At 43.7% G+C, this 26,236-nt stretch overlaps 1 protein-coding gene across 4 annotated transcripts in view; it reads right to left on the reverse strand.

Moving 5' to 3' along the window:
• Positions 1–23,451, reverse strand: part of PLB1 (phospholipase B1) — a 114,721-nt gene extending 91,270 nt beyond the window's left edge. Inside the window, exons 1-12 of one of the 4 annotated variants that reach the window (XM_083434393.1) lie at positions 23,244–23,450; positions 18,653–19,816; positions 15,215–15,431; positions 13,053–13,111; positions 12,027–12,081; positions 11,063–11,121; positions 4,506–4,543; positions 4,023–4,066; positions 3,700–3,781; positions 2,963–3,014; positions 1,412–1,486; positions 205–267 (exon numbers count right to left, since the gene is read on the reverse strand). In XM_083434393.1, the coding sequence (XP_083290519.1) occupies positions 205–267; positions 1,412–1,486; positions 2,963–3,014; positions 3,700–3,781; positions 4,023–4,066; positions 4,506–4,543; positions 11,063–11,121; positions 12,027–12,081; positions 13,053–13,111; positions 15,215–15,257 (570 nt within the window). In that variant the 5' untranslated portion in view covers positions 15,258–15,431; positions 18,653–19,816; positions 23,244–23,450. Of the gene's footprint in view, positions 1–204; positions 268–1,411; positions 1,487–2,962; positions 3,015–3,699; positions 3,782–4,022; positions 4,067–4,505; positions 4,544–11,062; positions 11,122–12,026; positions 12,082–13,052; positions 13,112–15,214; positions 15,432–18,652; positions 19,817–23,243 lie in introns of all 4 variants that reach the window. The other 3 variants (XM_083434394.1, XM_083434395.1, XM_083434396.1) reach the window with 3 other exon arrangements.
• Between the last annotated feature and the right edge of the window lie 2,785 nt (positions 23,452–26,236).

Below are 26,236 nucleotides of genomic sequence, written 5' to 3' on the forward strand. Positions count from 1 at the left end.
GTTTTATGTGGTCCTTGTTATTTTAAACCATGTGCAGCCATACTCACTCATTCTACATGCCTATTTTGTAGTTTGTTTTCCTCTTTTAAATTCCATCCGTTATAATGGTTCTCTCTATAGACACCATAAAATGAAATAAAATCGCTACCAAAAAAAAAAGGAGGGGGAGAGGAAAGGTGTTGAAATCTATGAAATAGCTCTTACTTCTTCATATAAAAAATCCAAGACTTCTTCAAGTTGTTTTATGCTGTCAAGGTGGGAAGTTGTCTGTTGGAAGTGAAAGGATTTATGTTAGAGAGAGGATGAGGAGGTGATGATTCATTTTTATGCCAAACGAAAGGTTGACAAAATAGCTGTCCCCCAGCATTCACCAACTTGTGAATGAATCAAGGTTGTGAACTACAGACTAAACAATTAGTGCAAGAGGTAGAATCACAACTTTCAAAAATGAAAGGCCTCTGACCTTACATAGAACTGAACTATGCCCATCAACTCTGCAATGAGAATCGAATGTTTTTACGTATCATAAAGAGGTCCCTAGAATGGCACCAAATGGAAGAACCCAGGGGCAATATATTGATCTATATTCTTCCAGCACTTTGAGAGGAAGCAATCAAGAGGTGAGCAGACAATCCAATTTGAACTAGGCTTTTCCCAAGACTGATTAATCACTGGATGAGTAGCCCTTAGCTAATAGTTTGAGGATTGCATTCTTATGAATTTTAGAGAATGAGAGAGGGGAGCAGGGAGCAACTATTGCCTTTCAAATATTCATATACAGTTATCACCTCTGCAGACTTCAAACAAAGTAATTTGCAGAGAGTTGATTAAAGCCCTGAGGAGGGAATGTTGCAGAGCCTGCCGTATAACGCAGGCTGTTTGGTGCAATATGCACACAAAGGTAAAAGACCAAAAATGAAAATTGTACTTTGTTCTTTGGAACGAGTTGTATGGACCAAGGATAAATGTGTAGCATTGGCAGGGAGGAAAAAGCAAATCAGAAATTAAAATAACGCACACCTTCAATTGATTTGAACAATGTGCAAATGGGGGCATTCGTGAAGTTGATTAACAGTATGCAGAAAAGCAGAAATGTTCAAATTTAAGAGCGGGGGGGGGGGAATCTCCCTGAATGCTTGAATGGCTCAGTGGGACATGCAAATGAGAGAATACAGAGGTATCAGAAACAAGGTAAGAAATAGGAAAGAGGACTAGTTTTAAAAAGAAAGAGTCTTGTACATTCTAGACAAAGCTGGAAGAAAAATAAATATATTGTAGCACCTTAAAGACTCACTTTTTAATAATATGATCTGCTGTGGAGCTGTTATCCATGATAACATCAACATTTTAAATCATATTATTGAACCTAATTCCTTGGTCCATTTGCCAAGCCAAGACATGGGACTTTTACCTGAGAGATGGACGCTTGGAAAGGACATGGATGAAAAATTGTGATGAGCTTCCAGTCATGTTGGTAATCTGTCTGCTGTGGGGTAAGAGCACAAGGAAAAACAACGGTCACACTGCAGATTAATAAGGGAATAAGAATCAAGGTGTGTATGAGTGGAAGATTCCAGCAAAACTAGGAAGCTTATTCACTTTGGCTCTGACACAAATAATGTGGCAGCCATGTCTCTTTTTAGGACTCACCTTATTCTTTTTATTCTAAGTTGTTTTAAACTATTTTTAATATTGGGTTTTGTCAGGGAACTGTCATCGGAGTGGGAGGCGGAGAGGAGGCTCCCGGACGATGGTGGAGAGGGTCCTAGTAGAAGGAGGGATAGCCCATCCGCTGGGGAAGGTAATCAGTGTAACACCAGTGGGAAAGGGGAGGAGATGGAGGAATCGAAGAGGTGGCTCCAGGACTCTTCGCAGGAGACCAGCGGAGAGGGCACGAGCACTCCGTTGCCCACACCCACCTTGCGCAGAAAACTTTCGCGCAGGCAGCGGGGGAGGAGACTGGGCGTCAAACAGCTTCTATGCTGGAAGCGGTTTAAGAAACGCCCACTGACGGATTCTGCCAGCGACTGAGGCAGCCACGGAACTTGAGGCTGTCCTGACAGAAAGGGTTCAACCATGCAACCTAGCCAGGAGTAAAGGCAACTTACGCACGAGCAATCCCTAGAACCATTACAGGTTTTAACGTAGGGTGAAGGACAGGTAAATGCTAGTACTACTACTACTAAGAGATTTGAACATATATTATGGAAGTCCAAATGCAGTTGGCAATAGACTCTGCCCACTGAGCCACCATTTTGCATCTAGCTTGACCCCCGCTAGCCACTGTTTTGCATTTAATGCCACTTACTGGATCTCAGGTTTCTAGTTAAAAAAACAACCCCAAAGTAGACCCCGCAGGTATGACACCTGCCCACCCCTGTTTCCCAGATTTGGTGTGTACTGTTTTTCCAACTAAGAACACCCAGTGGTATCTGCCCTGCAAACCACCTTTCTTCAGGTGGTATCATCTTCACTTTGGAGGTGGGGAGGTAGATGTGAGAAGTTACTGGTGTCTGAATGCTTCAGGGAGGTTTTTATAAAGTATTAGCCCTTGCGGGGGAGCAGCACCATTTTGACTTCGCTACAAAAAGCACACACCCTGCGTCAGCAACAGCGAAATCAATTCGAGAGGCAATTGCAAACATAAATAAACCTTTGTGGGCCACAACTGCTCACTGGTCTATAGCGTTGGTTAAGGCTGTCTTAAGCATATGTGGCACCAGGGTGCAAAGATCCACCTGGCACCCCCTCCCCCGGTTGCCCAGTCGCTGGCTCGGTCACCCCTGAACTTGTGGCACAGAGCGGCCCACAGCAGAAGAGCCCACCACAGTGGACGGGCTCTTCCTGGGACTCAACTCTTGGACCCTGGACTCTCGGCCTGGCACCCCTGAGAGCCCAGCGCCCAGATGCCCTTCACCCCTAGCGCCTATGGGTAAGATGGCCCTGGCATTGGCATACATACCTGCCTCCCTTTCATGTTCTTCACAATTTCTTTAGCTTGGTCTAAGAGATCTCTGCACCGCAAATGGAAAGGGGAAATTGTCAAACAAGCCTTTATTCTTTATAGGCACAGAGATAAAATGCTAACAGCATAAAAAATCTATAACGCCTTCCTAATCGTTTTTGATGAGGTCATGTGGCTCGATCCTGCAAGTACTTAGGGGCAGTAATGCTTTTAAAAGTAAAATCTCAGGCCAAACTGAATGTTACACTTCAGCCAAAGTGTACAGCAGCATTTGTTAATTATAGGCATCATTATTTTATTGGAACACAGCACAGTAAAACCTCCCCATCTGTGACTGGGACAACAATCTGCCCCACCTCCCCACCCAAGAGGCTACAAGGAAAGCCAATGTACCCATCATACATTTTAAATTTGAACAGAATGGGGTTCTGCTTTTCTTCAGGTAGAATGTGGGTACCTATGGCAAAAGTTTGTTTAGTGCAGAAGGCTAGAGGACTGTTTTCTATGTAGCTCGTATGCAGAATATGGTCCTGGAATGTATTGAGCAGAAGGCAGCAGACCAGGTATTCAGTCTATAAAGTAATTAGGTCACTGGAATGATCTCGTAAAGGTGGAGTGCTTTTTTGTACATTTCTTGGTTGTGTGAAACTAGAAAGTTTTCATTTGCTGTGTCTTTTATCACCCAAATAAGTCTTCCAGTTCAATATGAAGTAGCAAATAAAAATAGAACTTACAGGGTCCCACTTCTTGGCACTGCGCTGCTGTTTCGAAGGGAAGAGTAATACTGCATGGATGGATTAAACCTGCTAATAAGAGCTGCAAGACATACACCCAGTTCAGTAAATTTGTGGGCTCTGGATTTGCTTGAGATTACAATGGGCAACCTGTTTCTTTGTTTGGGGTTGGTAGAAAGCAGGGAACAGGGGCCTTTGGTTGCCAAGAAATAATACATATTTTTATTGATAAAGTGTTGGGCAATAGATTAAATTAAAGAGAGATCTCATCTGTAAAGTCAAACAGTCAACAGAAAAGGGAAAGTTTAAACTATAAGTCATACCTGTTAGCGTTTTCATGCTTGCCGCGATAAGATCCCTCTCTGCGCTATAAACAGAAATAATTCATGTTTTCGTATCTGAAATAGTCATGGTGTGAAACGCAAGATGTTTTCATTTGAATTTGCTTTTTTCCTATTCTCTCCCCCCATCCCTTTTGCCTTGTGTGGCATGCCTTCTGGACTGTAAAGGTGACTCTCTTGTTGTTGTTGTTGTTGTTGTTGTTGTTGTTGTTGTTGTTGTTGTTTTAACTCTTGGATCTGACCCACCAGTGTCTCTGGATCATGACTTCATTGTAAAGTAGGAGGAATTCCTCTTTGGTCTAACGGCAAAACACTTTTCTCTTGGCTACTAAAACCACATCTTTAGGGTTTCCCTCTGCACTGACTACAGCCTGTCACCGTCAGGCTTTTTTCACAGCTGGCAACTGTGAAACACATCTGTAGTTAGTAATAAACATGTTTTATGGACATGATGAAAATTTGTACCTTTGGAGGTCTGGCTGCTCCACCTTGGTGTCCCCCATCTGTAAATAAATATACAATGATAAATGCATCAGGACTAAAAACAAACACACCTTGTCTAGTCAGTGTCTGAAGGATACACTGTGAATGACCAAAACAGAACTTTGCATCTTTTCCTGTAAACCTTTCTTACTCTGTCTATAGCTGTGGGAAGGGGGAGGGGGACCTGTGAGATTGCCTGTAAAACCAAAAGCCTTTTTTAAAAAAGGAAAGGGAGCATTGCCAAATAATTTTAAGATCTAGCACAGGAATAAGTCAAATGTGATTTTAATAAGGCTGCCTGCCCTGTCTGTACTTCTGTGAAGTTTTGCTATGGCCTATTGTTCAGTGTGTGTGTGAGGGTGAAGCTTTGGTATTACAAAACAGACAAATGTGAGAATGTGTATAATTCAGTCCTCTATACTGGATTGTGCTCCAACAAATGGAGCTCTGGGCATTGTTTGGCTAAGTCGGTGCAGTGGCTTGGCGTGTTAATTGAACCAAGATGTTTGCAGGCTACCTTCTGCGAACAAATGGGCAAAGCTAACAAATGGGCAAAGGTCCCGGATTCTAGTGAATCAAAGGGATTGGGTGCTCATGGGCAAGAGATCAAATGAATAGTGGAGAGTAGGCAACGGAATAAGAGGAATCTGAGGAAGGTGGAGAAGGAGACTGAGGAAAATGAGGGTGGGGAAAACAGGGCATTGATGCAGGAAAGGGATTCTGTAAAAACTCAACAGTGCTTAGGTTCAATTTGTCTAACCTTCTCTGAAAGTTGGCATGTTCATACAATATGTTGATATGCACTTAGACATTCAATGTCAAATCCAGTGTGTGGAATTACATCACCTGAACATGACCTTCCTCCTGCCTCACCACTCTCCTTAGCAACCCTGGCATTGGGAAGCCAGGTGAGTGATGCCACCCTGCTGCCCATGCCACCCTGCCAACCATTATTGATTAGCTGGCTGATATCTCTTCTTAATAAAGTAGGTGACGCTTGGCTGGTCTTTGCTATCAAGTGTCAACATGAATTATCGTGCCCTTTTAAGAATCAGTAGCAGATGGCAAGTGGAATAAGTCTACTACAGCCATTGATCTCAGAAAACAAACCAGAGAATTTGCAGGGAGCCTTCCTGAGACAATTTAGCAGACTAGCAGGCAAGGACAACTGGTCAACCTGCTAATCCAACCCTGAACTATTTACTGCAGCTGAATGTTACAGGAGATTGTAACTCAGCATGAGACTCTTAATCTCAGGGCCAAAAGATTCCTGCATTGAAGGGGTTTGGACTCAATGACCCTTGTGGTCCCTTCCACTCTACGATTCTATGAAGTCCTGAGAATAACTGATTTGGGGTTTACGTGTGGATTTTGTGTTTTGCCAGTTTTCCTGGTTCTGTAACAGGTCATCAAATACTGAGCGGAAGGGCCATAGCTCAGTTGGCAGAGCATGCAATGTGCATGCAAAGCCTACTGTCAGAAGCAGAATATGCCTCTCAAAACCAGCTGCAGGGAAACATCATTGGAGAGAGGACTCTTGAGCTCATGTCCTGCTTTGCGGCTTCCCAAATTTGCTTTTGCCACAGAAGAGGATTCTGGATTAAGGTGGCCTCTGGGCTAGAAGATGACTCAGATTTTTGCCACAGTGTTCTGGACAGAGGCAAGGAGGCTGAAGTGAAACCATCAGAAAGAAGAACACAGCAGTAGCCAGAATGAGGGACAGAGGGAAAGAGCCATATATATATATATATATATATGCTTTCGTAGATTTTCACGGGTACAGGAATGCAGGTTTTGGTGTCCTCGGGTGTCTTCCCGTGTAAAAGTTGGGGTGTCTAGGCGACGTTTCGACGAGGTCTCACTCGTCATCTTCAGGCTGGTGCTTTCGGCTTCTTGTTACTGGAACAGAGCAGGATCTCAGTGTTTGAGTTCCTATAAATACTGTTGAGGAGGTGTGGTGTATAGCCTCCAATGTTCTGGGCAGAGAGGAGGTTCCCAGGCTAGTGTGCCTTTTCTTCTTTTGTTCCTTAATTACTTGAGGGATATCTTGAGTGATTTCTTGAGTGATTTCCTGAATCCCACTTAGGTGGGTCATTAGGTGTGGATTAGTTGCTAAAGCCTTCGTGTCTTGAACTCTTGAACTTTGTGAAGAGTTTTTCTGAGAAGATGGCTGTACTGCACTTGGTTGTGCTCTGGCTTGGCTTCGTGTATAGGGGCGAGCTGTGGTTTTGTGGCCTGTGCCAGCCAGATCTGTGTAGGGATTGCAGGGGGGTGCAGCATCCGGAGGTGCCACCCTGGTTTGGCTACTGGATGGTGTCTGTAATTTATCTGTGGAGAGGGTCTGGGTTTGGGTCTGGTGTGGTTGATTGGTGATGGCGTTCTGTGTGCCTCTGGATCTGGTGTCAGATTTTGTGGGGAGGGCTAATTTCCAGATGTCTGGCAAGCGGGATGTGTCGTCACGCTTGTTCATGTTGTGAGGGTGTTTCTCTATCTCGATGGCTTCCATGATTATTCTCTTGTGGTGATGTTCCATGTTAAAGAGCAATTTGGAATCTGCAAAATTAATTTCGTGTCCTGTTTCTTTCATGTGTTGGAAAAGAGAGGAAGTTTTTTCTTCTTTTTTGACGGCATTCTTGTGTTCTGCGATCCGTGCATTTATTCGTCTGTTTGTTTGTCCAATGTACGTGGCTGGGCACTGAAACCAAAGTACTCTCCAAAGGTTTCAACTTTGCAGTCGCCCCGAGACGCATCCCCACGGAAAACATCATATGTGGAGTCGAAGCTAGCCTAACCAAAATCAATCCAGATGAAGCCAATAAAATCAGACTTGAAGTCACCAACATCCTCTGCTCCAGCAAACCACCCAGAAGCAATTTACACAAAGAAGAACAGAAAGCACTCACCAACCTGAGGAAAGACAACAACATAATCATTCTCCCAGCAGACAAAGGTAATGCCACTGTTGTGATGAACACATCGGACTACCAAGCAAAACTATCAAATCTACTCCAAGACCCTACCTACCAACCTATAAAAACAGATCCCACCACCTATCTGGAAAAAACCACCAAATCCAAAATAAAAGCCTCTCCTATCAGTGAAGAAATCCAGCTAAGAATCATCCCCAGAGAAAAATCATCCAGATGCCCCAAACTCTACGGCCTCCCCAAGATACACAAAGAAGGAACACCACTCAGACCAATAGTCAGCTCCATAGGCTCACCTCTACAAAATCTCGCTAAATTTCTCGCCAAGCAACTTCAGCCCTATGCAGAATCCATCTCTTCACACGTTCCAAACTCCTTCCAGTTCATAGAAACAATAAAGAAGCAAAACCTACAACCCAATGACCTACTTGTGAGCTTCGATGTTGTATCTCTCTTCACACAAGTGCCCATTAATGAAGCCTTGACAGCCATTCAAAACAAATACAATCCCCCCGAATACATCTTGGACCTGACCAACCACTGCCTAACCAACACGTACTTCATCCACAATGGACAAAGATACAAACAGATAGAAGGAGCACCTATGGGATCACCCCTCTCACCGGTCATCGCTAACCTGTACATGGAACACTTTGAAACCAATGCTTTAGACAAGTCAGAACACAAACCCAAACTTTGGCTCAGATATGTTGACGACACCTTTGTAATTTGGCCACACGGGAAGGAAAAACTGGATAGCTTCCTCACACATCTCAACAGCCTACACCCCAAAATACAATTCACTATGGAAATAGAAGCCAACAACCAACTTCCCTTCCTTGACGTCCTAATCTACAAAAAACCTGATGGCTCCCTAGGACACACTATCTACCGGAAAAAAACACACACCAACCGCTACTTACATGCACAATCACACCACCACCCTGCACAAATAAACTCCGTAGCCAAGACTCTCATCTCCAGAACCAAACGCCTGGCTGACGAAGACCACTTGACAACTGAGTTACAGAATCTCTCAAATGTGTTAATTGCCAATGGATACCAGCAAAACAGGGTTACGAAGCTAATCCAAAAAGAAACACCCCCCAAAAACCAAGACACAGAAGAAAACAATGGCATAGCCCTCCTTCCTTATATCAAGGGCACTACAGATAAAATTAGCAAAATCCTCCATAAACACAATATCAAAACAGCCTTTTGCACCAACCAAAAAATAGCCAATATCCTCAGAAACCCCAAGGATAAAATTCAGTTGGAAAACCAAGGGGTCTATGAAATACCCTGCAAAGTCTGCCCAGCCACGTACATTGGACAAACAAACAGACGAATAAATGCACGGATCGCAGAACACAAGAATGCCGTCAAAAAAGAAGAAAAAACTTCCTCTCTTTTCCAACACATGAAAGAAACAGGACACGAAATTAATTTTGCAGATTCCAAATTGCTCTTTAACATGGAACATCACCACAAGAGAATAATCATGGAAGCCATCGAGATAGAGAAACACCCTCACAACATGAACAAGCGTGACGACACATCCCGCTTGCCAGACATCTGGAAATTAGCCCTCCCCACAAAATCTGACACCAGATCCAGAGGCACACAGAACGCCATCACCAATCAACCACACCAGACCCAAACCCAGACCCTCTCCACAGATAAATTACAGACACCATCCAGTAGCCAAACCAGGGTGGCACCTCCGGATGCTGCACCCCCCTGCAATCCCTACACAGATCTGGCTGGCACAGGCCACAAAACCACAGCTCGCCCCTATACACGAAGCCAAGCCAGAGCACAACCAAGTGCAGTACAGCCATCTTCTCAGAAAAACTCTTCACAAAGTTCAAGAGTTCAAGACACGAAGGCTTTAGCAACTAATCCACACCTAATGACCCACCTAAGTGGGATTCAGGAAATCACTCAAGAAATCACTCAAGATATCCCTCAAGTAATTAAGGAACAAAAGAAGAAAAGGCACACTAGCCTGGGAACCTCCTCTCTGCCCAGAACATTGGAGGCTATACACCACACCTCCTCAACAGTATTTATAGGAACTCAAACACTGAGATCCTGCTCTGTTCCAGTAACAAGAAGCCGAAAGCACCAGCCTGAAGATGACGAGTGAGACCTCGTCGAAACGTCGCCTAGACACCCCAACTTTTACACGGGAAGACACCCGAGGACACCAAAACCTGCATATATATATATATATATATATATATATATATATGCAATGTAAAGGGGGAGGCTGCTACAAACTTGGTGATGGTATTCCTGTTTTCGACTGGGACAAGTTCCCCCCACCCACACAAGTTGGTGTCTCCCCAGGAAAGGGGTAACTGGCACCAGGACTGGGATGCCCAGTTAGTGGGGGGGTAGGCTGTCCAGGATTCAAGGCCACTTTGCCCCCTCACCCTCTTTATCTTTGCCCGGTTTGAGAGGTAGGAGCCATGGGGCTTGGAGCTTCATGGCTTTTAGCATTCTTTTGTTGGAAGCCGCCCAGAGTGGCTGGGGAAGCCCAGCCAGATTGGCGGGGTATAAGTAAATTATTATTATTATTATTATTATTATTATTATTATTATTACTTCTGCCCACTGCCACATCTTGGTCCAACCAGCCGATCCACTTATGACCAACTGGTTGGTGCAGATCAGCTGGGTGGCCCACCTGAGTACAGCCAGATGATCAGTGGTAAAGGGAGATGCTGCGCAACTTAGTGACGGACTGACTATGGAACAAAGGAGACAATAAATACAAGGCTTCATGCCCATTCAACAGGTTCCATCGCCATATTCGACCTGTTCACACATTGCACGGAACACATGTGCAGCCTGCCTCTCCACACATGTACACACGTCTGTGGGGAAAGAATGTACGCCCGTTGATTTGTATACTCAACTGCTGCGTGCAGAGGCACACAGACTGTGTACTTGTTGAATATAGCACATGAATGTGCAGCTCAACTTTTTTTGTACAGGTGTGAACACCTCTACAGTGGTACCTCGGGTTAAGTACTTAATTCGTTCCGGAGGTCCGTTCTTAACCTGAAACTGTTCTTAACCTGAAGCACCACTTTAGCTAATGGGGCCTCCTGCTGCCGCCGTGCCGCCGGAGCATGATTTCTGTTCTCATCCTAAAGCAAAGTTCTTAACCTGAGGTACTATTTCTGGGTTAGCGGACTCTGTAACCTGAAGCGTATGTAACCCAAGGTACCACTGTATTGGCAATGGAAAAAGTGAGCATATTAAAAGGACTCGGGAAGAAAGTCAGGGCATTCAGGTGTATTTGGTTTGAGATGCTGATGGAAAAGATAGGCAGTTGGAGACAGAGAAATGCTTGCTGCAGATCAAGCACTATTGAAGGCACAGCTACAGGAGCCAGCTCAGAAGTTGGCAACCCTAGTGCCGGGGACAGGAGGTGGAACAAACCACCCATGGAACATGGGGGGGGGGGGCTCATTTTATTTTATTTTCTATACTAAACAATAACCTCACACTACAGTCAACATCATTCATATTAAATACAGTTTTGCTGAAGAGCATGTTACCTTTGATCCCTTTTCCAATAGCGCTCATCGTTATACTCACATTTCCAAAACCTCCAATAGCAGCAACTGCTTTAATGTCCGATGGACTCAAAGTATGAACTGTAGAGGTAAGATGTGGACTGCAGTTTAGAAAAATAGCAGTTTTCCAAATGTCTAATAGCATTAATCGAATTGGAAGTAGTGTGTAAGAAGATACCATTAATATTTAGCATTTGTATCATGGTTTTCAGAAAGGTTTTTCACAAAACAGTAAGAGCTCGGTAGATCTTTAGCATTGCACTTAGCCTTTAAGTCTAAGTGTGTGTGCACATGCTTGCTTGCTTACCTTATGACTAGCACTGAAGACTATTTAAATCAATGAAGTGATAACTATTTTTAGCTGCTTTATGCTATGTTTGTAAATTGCCTTGAGACACATCATGTAAAAGGTTATCCATAAATCAGTTAATTTATGCACAATAATTAATCCCACACTCAAAGTATCCATTTCTTTGACATCCAGAAAAGTGAACCAAGAACTCTGAAATATATTACCAAATTCTCCCCCCACCCCAAATTGTTGAGAAATAATGTTCCATTATGTCTTATTTGCATATGGTCTGACTGTCGTACATTATATACAGTGTGGTCCTGCACATGTCTACTCAGAAATAAGCCCTATTATGTTAAATGAAACATATTCTCAGGTACGTGTGTGAAGGACTGTAGCATAACAGTTTAAAAAGTTTGTCTAAGCTTCCATACACACCATACATTTAAAGCACATCCCCTCCCCCCAAAAAAAACCACCACACACCCTAGAAACTCTATTCCTAATAGACCTCCCTAGCATCCTTAACAAACTACAATTCCTAGGATTTTATATTGGGGGGCGGGGTGGTTAAATGCATGCTGTGTATACAGTCTAAGACTTGGGAGGGGAAAGTAAGCATAACTCCCAAATTTCGTATTCAACTCGGTGAATGTCTTCTTCTGCTCTAAATATGTATTTCAAAAACAGATACCTGAAGATGAAGATGAGTGAGGGGAACTTAGCATCTTGCAGGAGAAATGCAAAGGCTGAAAGAAGAAACAAGCATTTTAGAAACAAAATTTAGGGTGCATGATGCCTAGGTAAGGCAGTAAAAGGAACTGAGGCATGGTTATAAAGGAGCTTTCTGAGAGCTCTCTTTCCCTGAAATAAAAGAAGACACATCGCTATGAAATACAATATCATTTTTGAAAGGTAAGAGGCAGCCGTATGGCTGCCCACACTCTGTAAGTCAAATATTTGCTGTTACTTTCCACACACATTTTTAAAATGTACTCTCTCTTTCCAGACTGAATTTGGAAGTTCTGTCTCCCATAAGACCCACATCTATTCCAGCTATCCTTTAGGAAAGCTGTGTGGTCTCTCTGAGGTTCCGTTCAGTGGTGAGGAAAGAAAATAAGAAGCCTTGAAAACTCCTTAGCCACTAGTTTCCCAGGCTGTGGGGTGGACCTTCCTGGTCGTTGGGAGACATGTAGAGTCAAGGAATGATGTCTCGTGGTGGAATGGGATCCTCAGCTGTTTTGAGGACCCTCTCCTTCCCTGGAACATCTTTCTCTGAGTCAAGATGGATCCTTCTCCCACCAGTCAAGGCCTTGCACTATAGCTATATCTCCATCCAATGGAAAGATGAGATAGCACACAACCATAAGACCCTGGTGTGGGTGGGTCTCGTAGAACATGTTGTAGAACTTCACGTTCTTAGAACATAAAGTTCTATGATAGGAGATGATCCTGTGACATTTCCTCATTCTCTTTCAGCAGCTGAGGCTTGGTATTGTAGCTCCAAAGAGGTCTCGACAGAGGGGCTATCATCTATGCATGCAAACCTAAGACTGCAGGCACAGAATTGCAGGCAAGAGCCTCCATGCATTCATCTGTAGTTATTGCTGGGTTTGGGCCTCAAGTGGAAAACTCAGTTTTAAGAAAGCCTAAGTTCGTAAAGTCTGAGAAACATCAGTTACTCCTTTCTTCCTGCCATCATGCAGAAACAGCTACTTGCCTCAGTTTCCATTTCTTCCGTCGTATCATTCTTGGGTGTCAGAACATGAGCTGCAGTCCCTAGAAGACGAAGAAATATAGGTTTTGTTTTATTTCCTTGCTCCCACCCCACCCCCTGCAATCTATGGCTGTTGATGCATATGGCTGCTTTATTTTTGTGAATTTATGCATTCATTTGCTAATGTCAAAGGCATTTTTAACGCTAGTAAATCACAGGATGCAAACAGAGAGGGTAAACATGTGCATATAGCTAAATAACAGCCTGCATATTTTTCACTGTATTTCAAGTAGAGATGATTACGACTCTAAGATTTCAATCTTTTCCTTGGAGTAAACTCCATTGAACTTAATGAGGCTAATGTATGACTGGACATGCATAGGATTCCACTGCAAACTATTATCTGAAGAAGGAAAAAGGACAGTTGTGCTGTAAAAATTGGACCTAGAGAGAATAATTTGTCTAACCCAGAGATAGGGAACCAGCTGCCCAGTCATCATCCTTGGCTTGGACTGATGGGAACTGCTGGAGTCCAGCAAAATCTGCAGAACCATAAGTTCCTCATTCCTAGTCTAAAGAAAAACGTTATAATTCTGTCAGGTAACTGATTTTGAACTTTTAATAGCAAAATTGCTTAGATGATTTGGTCTACATGGTGCTATTTATTTGAGTATATCCACACTTCAAATCCAGTGGTAATTCAAACTCCTGATGGGGAAAGCAGCTATCAGCAATCTACCCCCCATGGTCACAGGCAACATGTCCCTGCTCTTCCCCCTTATAACACACAGACATCCATCTTGGATATAGAGAATTTTTTGGGGGTGGTGGTGGTAGGATTTAGGTTGAGGAATGACAAAAAGCATCACTTCCTCAGGCTTCAAAGTAGCTACAGCATACATCAAATTAGTTCCAAAAAAGAAGGGAAGTGGGAGATCCTAATCATAGATCTCTTTCCCTGTACCTCCAATGTCTGATATGGCCCTTGTCCACAGATCCTAAATTGCTATTCATCTTCTTAGTTCCAGAGGCTTTGCTTTTTGTTCTGTCTTTTCCAGTTGATTATTGCAGGTCCCAATACAAGCGGTTCCTCCAGACAAACTGCTTATTGAGCATTCATCCTGATTTGTTTACACAGAGGTTATATGTCTCCCTGTCAATCAGTCACTGTTCTACACCTTGTTGTGCAGATATTTCCCCACCACTTTTCTAACTGCAAACCCACCAAAATTTAAAAATAATTGTGTTGTACCAGAGCACTGTCATCCACCTTATTTGCAAACATAGCCCCTCGCCCCAGACATCATTTTTAATGTACATGATGATTTGTGCTCATGATGGTATTGGGGTGGTGGTGATACTCAGTCCTACTTTCAGTATTGTCTGAACTTGCAAAGGTTTCAGAGCAGACATAAAGCTTCATTTCCAATCAATGCATGTCTCCTAACTTCCTGCTGAAATCCTGTAACTTTTCACGCCGCAAACATTCCAAATTTTGTTTGCTTTTTTGTTCCACCTTTGTTGCACTATAGCACCACAATGTCCTTCCAGACAGCAGAAATGTGTAACACTGAAGAAGCATTGCAGAATTAGTGTAGTCGTAGTACTTATGCACCCTTCACCCAAGGTCCCACTGTGCGTTGCAACAATTAAGCCACCATGTTAAAAATGGTTCAAAACAATTTGCAATCACAGAAATAAGCTGGGTCCTAAAAATATGCAGATCAAGTGTCAAATTCAGGGTAAATAGATGTGTGCTGTGTGAACAAAGCAAAATGATGAGTGGATAGTCTAGTATCAATTCCCTGCTAATGCACTATTATCACATCAAATCCTCCTTGTGATCAACTCCTGCTCATAAACCTTTGTCCCCACTGTAGAAGGATGTGCGGATCCAGAATTGGCCTCCACAGTCATTTACAGACACACCACTAAGACTGTGTTCATGGAAAACAATCTTACCCAGTCACAAGTGATTGCCGAGAGAGAGGGAGGGAGGGAGGGAGGGAGAGATCTTATAGAATGCACCTGCCCACTGAAAACCCTACCTCAGTCTGGAGGACCCCCTAAACGTGATATGCGATTGAATCCCTCCTGCAAAATAGAAAGTCTGAAGGTGACCAAGGCATCATATCTAGAACATTTACAGGTGATAAGGGCCTTACCTAAGACAAAAACCAACAGGAGGGAGAATGCCAGCTTCTTCATGCTTCGTTCCTTCCTTTATGAATGAACACTCCTGGAAAGGTGTGAGTTTTGATTTACAGCGACCTATGCGTGGTCATGAAATGGTCTCGTCTTCTGACTGCTTTTTATACCTTGGTGAGCAGATAACTCAGCTGTCATAAATTTTATTGCCCTTTTCGCCATTGAGAAAGAAGGCTATGGGAGCAAAATGATAAAATATTAACATTTCAATGCCAATGCTTAATGTACTTTACACATTGTTACATCCTAGGAGGAGGAGGGGGAGGAGGAGGAGGAGGAGGAGGAGGAGGAGGAGAAGAAGAAGAAGAAGAAGAAGAAGAAGAAGAAGAAGAAGAAGAAGAAGAAGAAGAAGAAAGAGAGAGAGAGAGAGAGAGAGAGAGAGAGAGAGAGAGAGAGACTGAGACTACCGGTAATTTGCCCTTCAAATGCAGGCAGGAAGTGCTTTGCAAATTCCATTTTTCTGTGTGTCAGTATCCCATAATATGCCCATCCAATAAATCCACACATGCTGCATTCATTACACTCCTCTGCTCACCTGTATTTGAAAACTTCTTCATAATGGTACCAAGCTGTTTGATGCCAAGCTGCATTTGCATATCTCATCAGATGTTAAAAGAAAGATAAACCCTATACAGGATTTGTAAATCCCCAGGCACAGATTTAAAAGTGAACTCTTGAAAAGTCTGCCTTGCTTATCTTAATGAGGTAAAGGAAGTGAGCTCTTGCAAGGAAGTCTCCTTTGCATGCCAGTCCTGCAGGGTTTAACAGCACTTAAGCAGAAGGGAGGGCCTGTTTTATCAGCAGCAACAGCACTGTGCTTGCCAAAGGAGCACCAGTAATAGTGCCATGCGAATTATTTATTTACTCAATTTTATTCATCGTTTTAATTTATCCCACCCTTCCACCAAGGAGCTCAGGATATTGCAAATGGCTCTCCCACTCCCCAGTGTGTCTTCACAACAACCCTTCAAGGTAGGTGAGGCTGAGAGACAATAACTGGCCCAGATGACCCAGTGAGCTTCATGGCCTTCTCAGTAGTGGCTCCCGCCCTGTGGAACACCCTCACATCAGATGTCAAGGAAATAAACAACTATCTGGCATTTAGAAGACATCTGAAGGCAACACTGCATCAGGAAATTTTTAATGTCTAATGTTTTACCATTTTTTTATGTGTTGTAAGTCACCCAGAGTGGCTGGGGGAACCCTGCCAGGTGGGTGGGTATAAAATTAATTTTTTTCATTATTATTATTATGGCTGAGCAGGGATTGGAACCCAAATCTCCCAAGTCCTAGTCCGACTCTCTAATAAAGGTAAAAGGTAAAGGACTCCTGGATGGTTAAGTCCAGTCAAAGGCGACTATGGGGATGTGGCGCTCATCTCACTTTCAGGCTGAGGGAGCCGGCATTTGTCCACAGACAGCTTTCTGGGTCATGTGGCCAGCATGACTAAACCGCTTCTGGCACAATCAAACACTGTGACAGAAACCAGAGTGCACGGAAACACCATTTACCTTCCCGTCGCAGCAGTACCTATTTATCTACTGGGACTGGTGTGCTTTCGAACTGCTAGGTTGGCAGGAGCTGGGACAGAGCAACCGGAATTCACTCTGTCACAGGGATTCGAACTGCCAACCCATGAGGATCTGTGGTTTAGACTACAGATCCACCCGCATCCCTATTCTAATTAATACTGCATACTGGCTCAGATGCAGCAATGCCTGCTTTGTCTTAATATAACCCAGAAGCATACAGTGGTACAGTGAACACTTATATGTATTCAATATACCCAAAGTATGACATTAAGAATAAATGTTAACAATAAAAATGTGCTAGCAAGCCAATTGCAAGAAAAGGTTACAGGAATGCTTCACAACTGCAAAATTATTTGTACATTGATCAGGTTCTTTCAAGAGTTCTTAATCACAAGCATAAGCTAAGTAGGCTCCACTGCTAAGTTAACCGCTAGGTTAAGGTTTTAAAACATTAGCTCAATGCAGAGAAGCCAGAGGAGTTTGTGGCACAGCTGCATTGCCAGAAAAGTTCCTCTTAATATTCCCTGAGATCATCTACAAAGAAGGGACTAGCTCAGGGCATTTGTCACCTGCCGAAAAGCGCAATAGGGGGTGTGTGGGCCCCCACCCCTATCCCATTCAATGCACAGTCGAATCTTACTTCAGCACTGACAACCAGACAACATCCCTGCATTGAGTGCAGCAGCTCAGCTTAGGGAGCACAGGGCAGGAAACATAAATCTTTCCATCCTCCAATACCTCACCAGAGCTTGCTCAGTGCCTGCTTGCTGCAGACTCGAACAAATGCTCCATGCAGCAGCAGCACCAGAGTGCATCGTAAGAGCAAAGCGTTGCAGATGCGCTAGGGATGGGCGACTTTATCAGCTTCACTTTCCCTCAGTTTTTCGTTTTCCCAGTCTTAAGTTCCGTTCTGCATATTTCCACATCCATTTGCAATTTTTTAAAGACACCAAGACTCCAGCTTTCATTTTTCCTCTGGCACAGAGCCACTTCCTTTGTTGCCTCGATGGCCCATGCTTATGGGGCTATTACCAAGAAGCTGGCCTGGCTATTCTAGCAGTTGAATCCTCCATTCGGTTTTAGCCCTTGCTGGATTCAGGAATTAAAAGGGACTCAGGCATATAGCCTAACCCCATTCCCAACTCGCAATGCTACATATTTTTGCAAAGCAATTTGCTCTAGAATATGCATTTTTGCATGTCATTTTCACTAATATATATTCATTTCTAGGCATACTTTACCCCAGTCGATGCATTTCTGTACACATTACCTGGCTGGAAAACAGCACTGAAAAATTCAGAGAACTGCGAATTTTGAAGAACGACTGTTTTGTTTCTTGTATTGTTCCAGTAAGCGCAAATTAGGTAAGCTTACCTTTAAAAGTGAACTTGATTTAATTTCTCCCCCATTGCTCATGTACACCCAGAATTCCTTCTGAGATGCATGTCCACTTACTTTACCAACAGTGCTGTCTACAATGTAGTAGACAGTGTTCTTCATCCTTGGGTGCCCAGATATTATTGGACTACAACTCCCATCATCCCTCACCAGATGATGAAGATGAAGTTGATACCCCTCCTTTTGCCCTGATGGGACTCAAGGTAGCTTCCAGCTCAGCCAGTGGCATGGATGATGGGAGTTGTAGTCCATCAACACCTGGAGACCAAGCATTGAAGAATACTGTACTAGAAGACAATAACTGGGCTAGCTTGCCCAGGCTAGCAACAAGCAAGCATCACTGCTGCTAGGAGGATGGGAACAACTGATGGGGGACATGTCTCCCCCACCCAAGCTTCCACAGTCTGCCTAATGGTGGGGCCAGCCTTGTGGCTGGAAGGTGGAGGAAGAGGAGGTGGTACTTACATTTCAGCATTTCCATCCAATGGGTCATTTGCCATCTTCTGAACTCTTCTCCCAAGGATGCGATGAAATGCACTGCCTCAGCTGTGTAGCATAGGAAGTTGGAGCCATGTCATTTACCCAGCTTCTTCGTCTTCTTGCACCATTGCTTTTTGGGTCATCATGGGAAAACTCAAGTCTGCTTTGCCTTGATGGACATTGGAAGGGCCAACATGCTCAACAGAAGTGGAGATTATACAGAACATCTCAGGGGAAAGCTGGAGGGTCATCCTGCCGCCCCCCCACCTCTCCCCCCCCCCACCTCCTGCTGTGGTAGTACGGTCTATCCATGCAGTGTGCTGCTCTGGAGCTAGTAAAAGCTTTCAATGCGGGCTGGGGAGTAAATGGATTTAAAAGGAAGTGCCTTAGGACAATTCACAACACAGATTTGTTTTCTATAGGCACATCATACAAACGTGGGTCTTAAGTGCTCCAGTGAGGGAAAAGAAAAAAAGAAAGACATATAGCCAATGAAAGCAACAATCAGACTGCTGTTTATGTGCATACTGAAACCAAAGCGAGTGTCCCTGGGCAACTTAAAGATTGGTGGGGTCTCACCAGCACTATATTTTGTGGCCTGCCTAGTTGCCTTATATAAGCAAAGTAAAAATGCAATTTTAAGCTTAAAGAAAGGGGAGAAGAAGCACTCTGTCCAATGGTAGGGCTGGCCATGCCAGTCTTCCCTGAAACGAGCTCCAGATCCGCCTTGCCTACTCCCCTCCTTACTTTGGGTTTCATTTTCAGCTCCTATATTTCTGATCCTTTGAAAATGCCTGCTCCTCAACCCCACCGGGCAGCTAGGCTCCAGATCTTCCTGAAGGAACACCAAAGTGTTGCCTGATGTTCTCTCTGTGCATGTTAAAGGAGCACCTTCTCCCATCGGCAGGCCTTTGCTTCCTTTACAGGCGATGCCTGAGGCAGCCCACAGACTATGCCACCAGTTGGAAACATTTCCTTCCCAGTCAATCTGTCAGAACAGCAGGTTCCTCACAGCACCCACCTGAGATCCGTATCCTTCCCAGCATGCAGCTGGTGAGGGCAAATGAAGCCGAGAGGAAATGGCAAGGGCTTTAGCAACATGATGGATATGGCCCAATAACTGTTCTGTCATTTCCTTTCCCATAACTACTACAAGAAAAAAAGAAGACAGCACAATTTAGGTGGCAAGAAAGAGAAGGGCAGAGCAGTATTTCAAAGCAAAAGGTCTGCTGTAAAATTAGAATTCCAGGGACCAAATATCAAGGCAGTGTAAACACACTCAGGGGCTTAAATATAATAAACCCAGATGGGATTCTATAACCCAGTGAACGTTAGAAGCTTTTGATCCCTTAATTCAATCTTGTGGCATGAAATATATATATGAGTTTCCTTTCCCTTAACAACAGTACAACAGCATGGCAGGTACGAGAAGGGATTAAACAGGCCCAAAGCCTCACACCACAACCCCTTTTGAAAATTGCAAATGTGGAAGAAGAAAGTGAGAGGGGGGAGAGGAAAAACAACCACGAGCGCCCATTAAAAATAAGAAAAATCCATCAATCCTAATTTAAACACATATAAGCCATCCAAATAGGTATTCAAACAAGATAGTTGATTATGAGATGTGGAAAGGGCAGGGAAATCTTGAGATGCCTGAGTGGTTATATTCTTCCAGCCTTGACGTGTAAGTCTGAGAGGGCTCACAGGATCCATAGGAACTTAGGAAGCTGCCTTAAACTGACTCAGACCATTGGGTCCATGGTTAGAGTGTGGCGCTGATAACACCAAAGTTGCAGGTTCAATCCCCATATGGGAAGGCTACATATTCCTGCATTTCAGGGGGTTGGACTAGATGATCCTCAGGGTTCCTTCCAAATCTAGAATTCTATGAATCTATGAGCGCAATATTTTTTTCTACCCTGACTGGCAGCCGTTCTCCAGGGTTTTACAGACAGTGTTCTCTCTCGGCTCTCTGAGCTTATGGCCCTTCCCCACTATTGCTATACATCTCTTAGTCCCCACCATGCAGGAATATTGTTTGTGATTCATTCCACATCACAACCTCTCCCCATTTCCATCTTTCCACCTCTGCAGTGGTTTTTGTTTAACTTAAGGGGGGGGGGGATAGTCAAGGTGATGAAGCAACTCCTCCCAATGCGGAAAAATTGCACCATTTGGGACTTATTGGTTCAGAGGAAATGTAAGAAGTGACATGATAGAAATTTATAGAATTATTCATGGCATGGAAAGAGAAAAGTTTTTTTCTCCCTCCTTCTTATAACACTAGAACTCCAATGAAGCTGAATTGCGCCAGGCAAAAACATTCCTTTTCTCTTTGGCCTTTGGCTAATTAAACAACCCATGGTCTTTTAAACTGCTTTTGTTTGTTATTATGGTGTATATTTTTGTGCTTTTATATTGTAAACGGCCCTGTGGTCCTCGGATGAAAGACGGTATAAAATGTTTAACAACAACAACAATTCAGGACACATAAAAGAAAGCAGATCTGGAAGGCTCTGCCTGCTTTGCTAAGCTTAGGTTGTCATGGTAGATAGGTCAAGTCGAGGCCCTGTTTGCGTCTCCATGGCTCAAGTTATTTATTTTGGATTTATTTTTTACACCACCTCACTCTTGGCTCAAGCGGAGCTCCCGTGGAAACGAAAAACAACTGGAAAATAAAAACATAGACAGGCCCTTGTCCTGGCTGGCAATGCAAGAGGAGCCTTGCTGGATCATGCCAAAGGCCGATTTAGTCCAGTAACGTTTTCTCCCCCGTAGATCTGTGGCAGCTAAATGTAAAAATGGTAGCTCCGTCCTTAATATCTTCACTCTAGAAACTAATTTCTATCGGGCTTATTTTTATTTTAACTGCGAAGGAAAATATCCTCCAGTAACCAAACAGAAGTGAGATCACAAGAACTTTACTGCCATCTGCAGGACACAATGACAGAATTCTACGCACCTCCAACAAGTTTTATTATTACAGTACAGTGGTACCTCGGGTTACATGTGCTTCAGGTTACATACGCTTCAGGTTACAGACTCTGTTAACCCAGAAATAGTACCTCGGGTTAAGAACTTTGCTTCTGGATGAGAACAGAAATCGGAACGAATTAAATACTTAACCCAAGGTACCACTGTATTATGTATTATTCATCTCGGAGCCTATGCGCACCAAGTTGAATGTCACACTTTGCATCTATCTGATTGCAAACACCTATGTTTTCTGGAGTGGAGTGCTGGGTGGAGTGGGAGGCAGATCAATGGTAAAGATTTTCCAAGCTTGCAGAGTAAAAGAATGTCCCTATTTTCATCAGATAAATGTTGCAGGGTATGGTAAAGGTAAAGGGACCCCTGACCATTAGGTCCAGTCCTGAATGACTCTGGGGTTGCGGCGCTCATCTCGCTTTACTGGCCGAGGGAGCCGGTGTTTGTCCACAGACAGCTTCCGGGTCATGTGGCCAGCATGACTAAGCTGCTTCTGGCAAACCAGAGCAGCGCACGGAAACTCCATTTTCCTTCCTGCCAGAGCGGTACCTATTTATCTACTTGCACTTTGATGTGCTTTCGAACTGCTAGGTTGGCAGGAGCAGGGACCGAGCAACGGGAGCTCACCCCGTCGCAGGGATTCAAACCGACTCCCGAGCCATCTAAAGGCAGCCCTGAATAGGGAGTTTTTTATGTTTTTATGTTTAATTATGTTTTAATATATGTTGGATGCTGCCCAGAGTGGCTGGGGCAACCCAGTAAGGTGTGTGGGGTATAACTAATAAAATGTTCATTATGGAATGGGACGTCCCTATTTTCATTGGAGAAATGTTGGAGGGTGTGAGGGAAGCAGCAACACACAATCAGAATGAATGCTCAATAAAAGACCAGGCATAGATTTGCCAACAGATGGACTTCGTGCAAGCAAATCAGGATGAATGTTGAATTAATTTGAAAGTACAATGAGGCATGGCCAACCTGGAAGGCTCTGCAGCTATTTGGTGGCCATTTATTACTTATATGTCTCATGATCCAAAAAAACAAACACATATATACCAAAGCATCTGGATGTTGTTTGGCATCACATGTAACTTATCTCCCAGCTTATTTATGATTTCCTCTTCCTATTGAGTTCAATCTTTGTGTTTCAGTCTTGCTTATAGACAGATTTAATACACCAGCTGTATGCTACTATATCATCGATGAATAATCCCATTCTTGCCCAGTTTTCCTTGGATCCTTTGTATCATGATCCGTATTACTCTTGGTTCTGTACCCTTATTACTTTTTATATTTTCATTCGTTATTAATAGAAGAAGAAAAGAAAAGAAGGGTGAATATTGAATAAACTGTTTGTGTGGACGAGCCCTTAATATACTTCCGACTCTGCAATTACATAGAAATCATTGTGACCCAGCTCCTAGCAAGTGACTCTGATTCAGAGAACACTTGGATAGGTTGATTCTCAACCAATTTTCCCCATCAGTTTAACTGTAAATTGCCTCGGAACACCTCATAGGAAGCAATTCATAAACGAAATAAATTATTCTTATTTCAATGGGACTTAATCATAGTAATCTAAACCAACCTGTTTTTGAGGGAGGCAGGGATGTGTGTTGTGCTCCTTGAGGTATCACTTAAGCAAAAGCAATCCTGGGCACACTTATTTTGGCATAAACATGTAGATAGGAGTATATTTACGGGGGAGTAATCTTGTGCAGGGTTGCTTAGGAAATCAGCTACTGTTTTCTCTCTGACAAGAAGGAGCAAAATTACGTGACCTCAAAGATGCAGCTCACTTGTGTGCAAATAATGATGATGATGATGATGATGATGTTATGGTGGTTGTGATGATGGTGGTGGTGATGATGATGTATTATTATTGTTATTCATTGTGTTGACAGCCCTTTCTGGTTAGATGCATTTTCTGTGATTGGCCAATTCTTTGTGACATTTCTGATTTTATATTTTTCTTTAGTGCAATTTTATATTTGCTGCACACAGCTTAGATATTTAATCCACTTTATGTGTTCTACTGGGGTGACAGAGCTCTTTAATTGCCCAAACCCAAATTTCTGGTATGCACCTGAATTCCTCTCACAAAATAGTGGAACTACCCCTAATTGGTTGTTTTCTTGAAAAGGCCTGCCGAGTTTCTAACAATTTTTGCATCTTTGAAAGACAGCTTGTTTCCACTAGAGGTCACCAGATAATTGCAGCATTTTCCAAATCACGCTCCCTGCTGAGGTCAAATAGCAACTCTCAAAACAGAAAGAATAAGCGTTCTTAACAAGCTTTAACACAGCCAGGGTTTGGTTTTTTAGGTGGAGGCTCATTTATCATTCATGGTCACTTTCTTTTTTAGATCCCCCCTGACTGCATGATGCTTGTGTGGAAATAATCAGTGTTGGGCTAGGACAGTGGATAGCAGCAGCCCCAAATCCAGATCTTTAAGGCACCCCCTGATTTAGGCTTCGTCTTCCAGCTCACCACTAAGCTTAGGAGCCTGAGGTTGATGATCTAAGCTGAAACCTGGAGTCCAAGTAACCAACAGCATGCACTGCTCTCTTGCCCAGGCAAAGGCCAATGGCTCCTCAAATTTACACCAACCCAAGTCTGCCTGGCAATCACAGTAGCTGATACTGCCCAGCCCTTTTCCTCCCCTTTGCCTGAAGAGGGGTCCACACCAGACCCATGGGCCTAACCCATGGGTGGCCAGGCCTCTGCATTTGGCCCACGAGACCATTTTGGCCAAGCCAGGCCCACCTGCCCTACACCTGGGGTCATATGTCTGACACCATGGCTGGGGCAGGTAAAAGCATGAGTGGGCTGAAAGAGGAATTGCAGAAACCACCAATCAGCTGATTGTGGGCATCTGCAAAGCCCCCTCTCTGCTCAACGCTTTGCAAGCGCCAACCATCAGCTGAGTGCTGGGATTTGCAGAGTCCAAACTTTACAGGAAAATAGTAACTTATTATTTCTTCTATGAAATCATTTTCATATCACTTTCCCCAAAATTCACACTCAGTTTTTTAAAAAGCAATCAACTTCATATGTTTAAAAACACCACTAACAGAGTACATTAACAAGCCACCAAGATCTGGATTTGTTTGTTTGTTTCTCTACAGACATATTTATGTACAAGTTGCCTTCTATTCAGCTAGACTTAACCTTCAGCCCTGCTATGCAGTATATATATAACATGAAGGTTGGTGTCTCTCATCCCTACAACTATTCAGGGTTAACGTAAGAGCCTGAGAAGAGCCCATCTAGTCCAGCATTCTTTTTTGACAGAGAGCATTCCTCCCTCCTGTGATTCCCAGCCACTGCCATTCAGAGGTCTACTGCCTACTATGGTGGAGAAGCCACTAATAGTCTTATCCTCCAGGAATTTGTCTAATCTTCCTTTATAAAGCCACTTGAGTTGTTGGCCATCCCCACACCGAATCCCATCATTTAGCTATGCATTGTCCTTCTAAGAAGGAACTCAGAAAATCAAGGGAGGCAGACATCAAAGATGACACAGCCTGCTCCCATTCCAGCTGAACCATCTCCTTCCTCCATAGGGCCAGCTCTGAATCTGTCAGAGGTGTTTTCCTGGGCCAGCTCTGTGCATATGAGGTTGGAGGCACTATTTTCACTTTGTGGGCTGGTTCCAGAGAGAAGCATTAAGTGATTGCACCTTGGTGAATCTGCCACAGGGAAGCCATTGTGCTATACCTGCTGTCAACGGTCTTTCAGGAGTTAGGTTGGCCATTCCTTCGTCACAAAAGTGGCTCCACCTCATGAGTGATTCCTGACAAGGCATACTGAATGTACCTCTGAGGATCTTTGCCTTCTGCCTGGAGCTTGCCTTTCTTGCTGAGCCGCCCAGAGATGATCTGCTCTGCAGGTATCTCTTGTTGAGCTGGACCTTTATTCCACCTTCCTGTCTGCTTGGGGTACACCCTGCGCTAAATTTATGTGGCTGGACCCGTGGAAGGCTGGTTTGCAAGGGATTGTGCTTGCTGGTAGGATGGGAGGGGAGAAATAAATAATAGGTATCAAAGAGAAAGGGAAATAATAATACTAATCAGGGTTGATTCATTCCCCTCTGCCTAGTACATTAGCTTGTAGCCATGAAGAAAGCCCTGCCCCACCCCAACAAATGAGGGCAAATCTTGCCCTGTGTTTATAGTGTTTCTATGGAGTTTAGTCTCTTTTTTCCCCCTTGTGTCTCATCATTCAGAGAATTATTATTTTCAACCAGCGGCTTTGTGGTCTGAGGCTGCAACCTAGTCTGGTGAGCTATCATAGATGGTGAGCTATCATAGATCATATATATGCAGCAGCACACTTAGATAATCTTAGACTCTGGTTCTAATGTTCTTACAGGGCGGAAGTTCTTGGGATAGCAATGTATGTTACTACATTTACTTCGAAAAGAATAAACTCATGCTCATTCTGCTGAGTGGGGCCCTGGGCTTTGTCCTGAAGTCGTCCCCTGATGGGCTGAAGAAATACAGTATGCCCTTTTCCTTCTGCCCTGGAAACACCCTCGGCGATACCTCCGCCCCACCCCCCCCGGTCTTGTTCTAGTTA

This window comes from Podarcis tiliguerta, assembly GCF_965153285.1.
Source record: "Podarcis tiliguerta genome assembly, chromosome: 3".
NCBI classification, from domain to species: domain Eukaryota; kingdom Metazoa; phylum Chordata; class Lepidosauria; order Squamata; family Lacertidae; genus Podarcis; species Podarcis tiliguerta.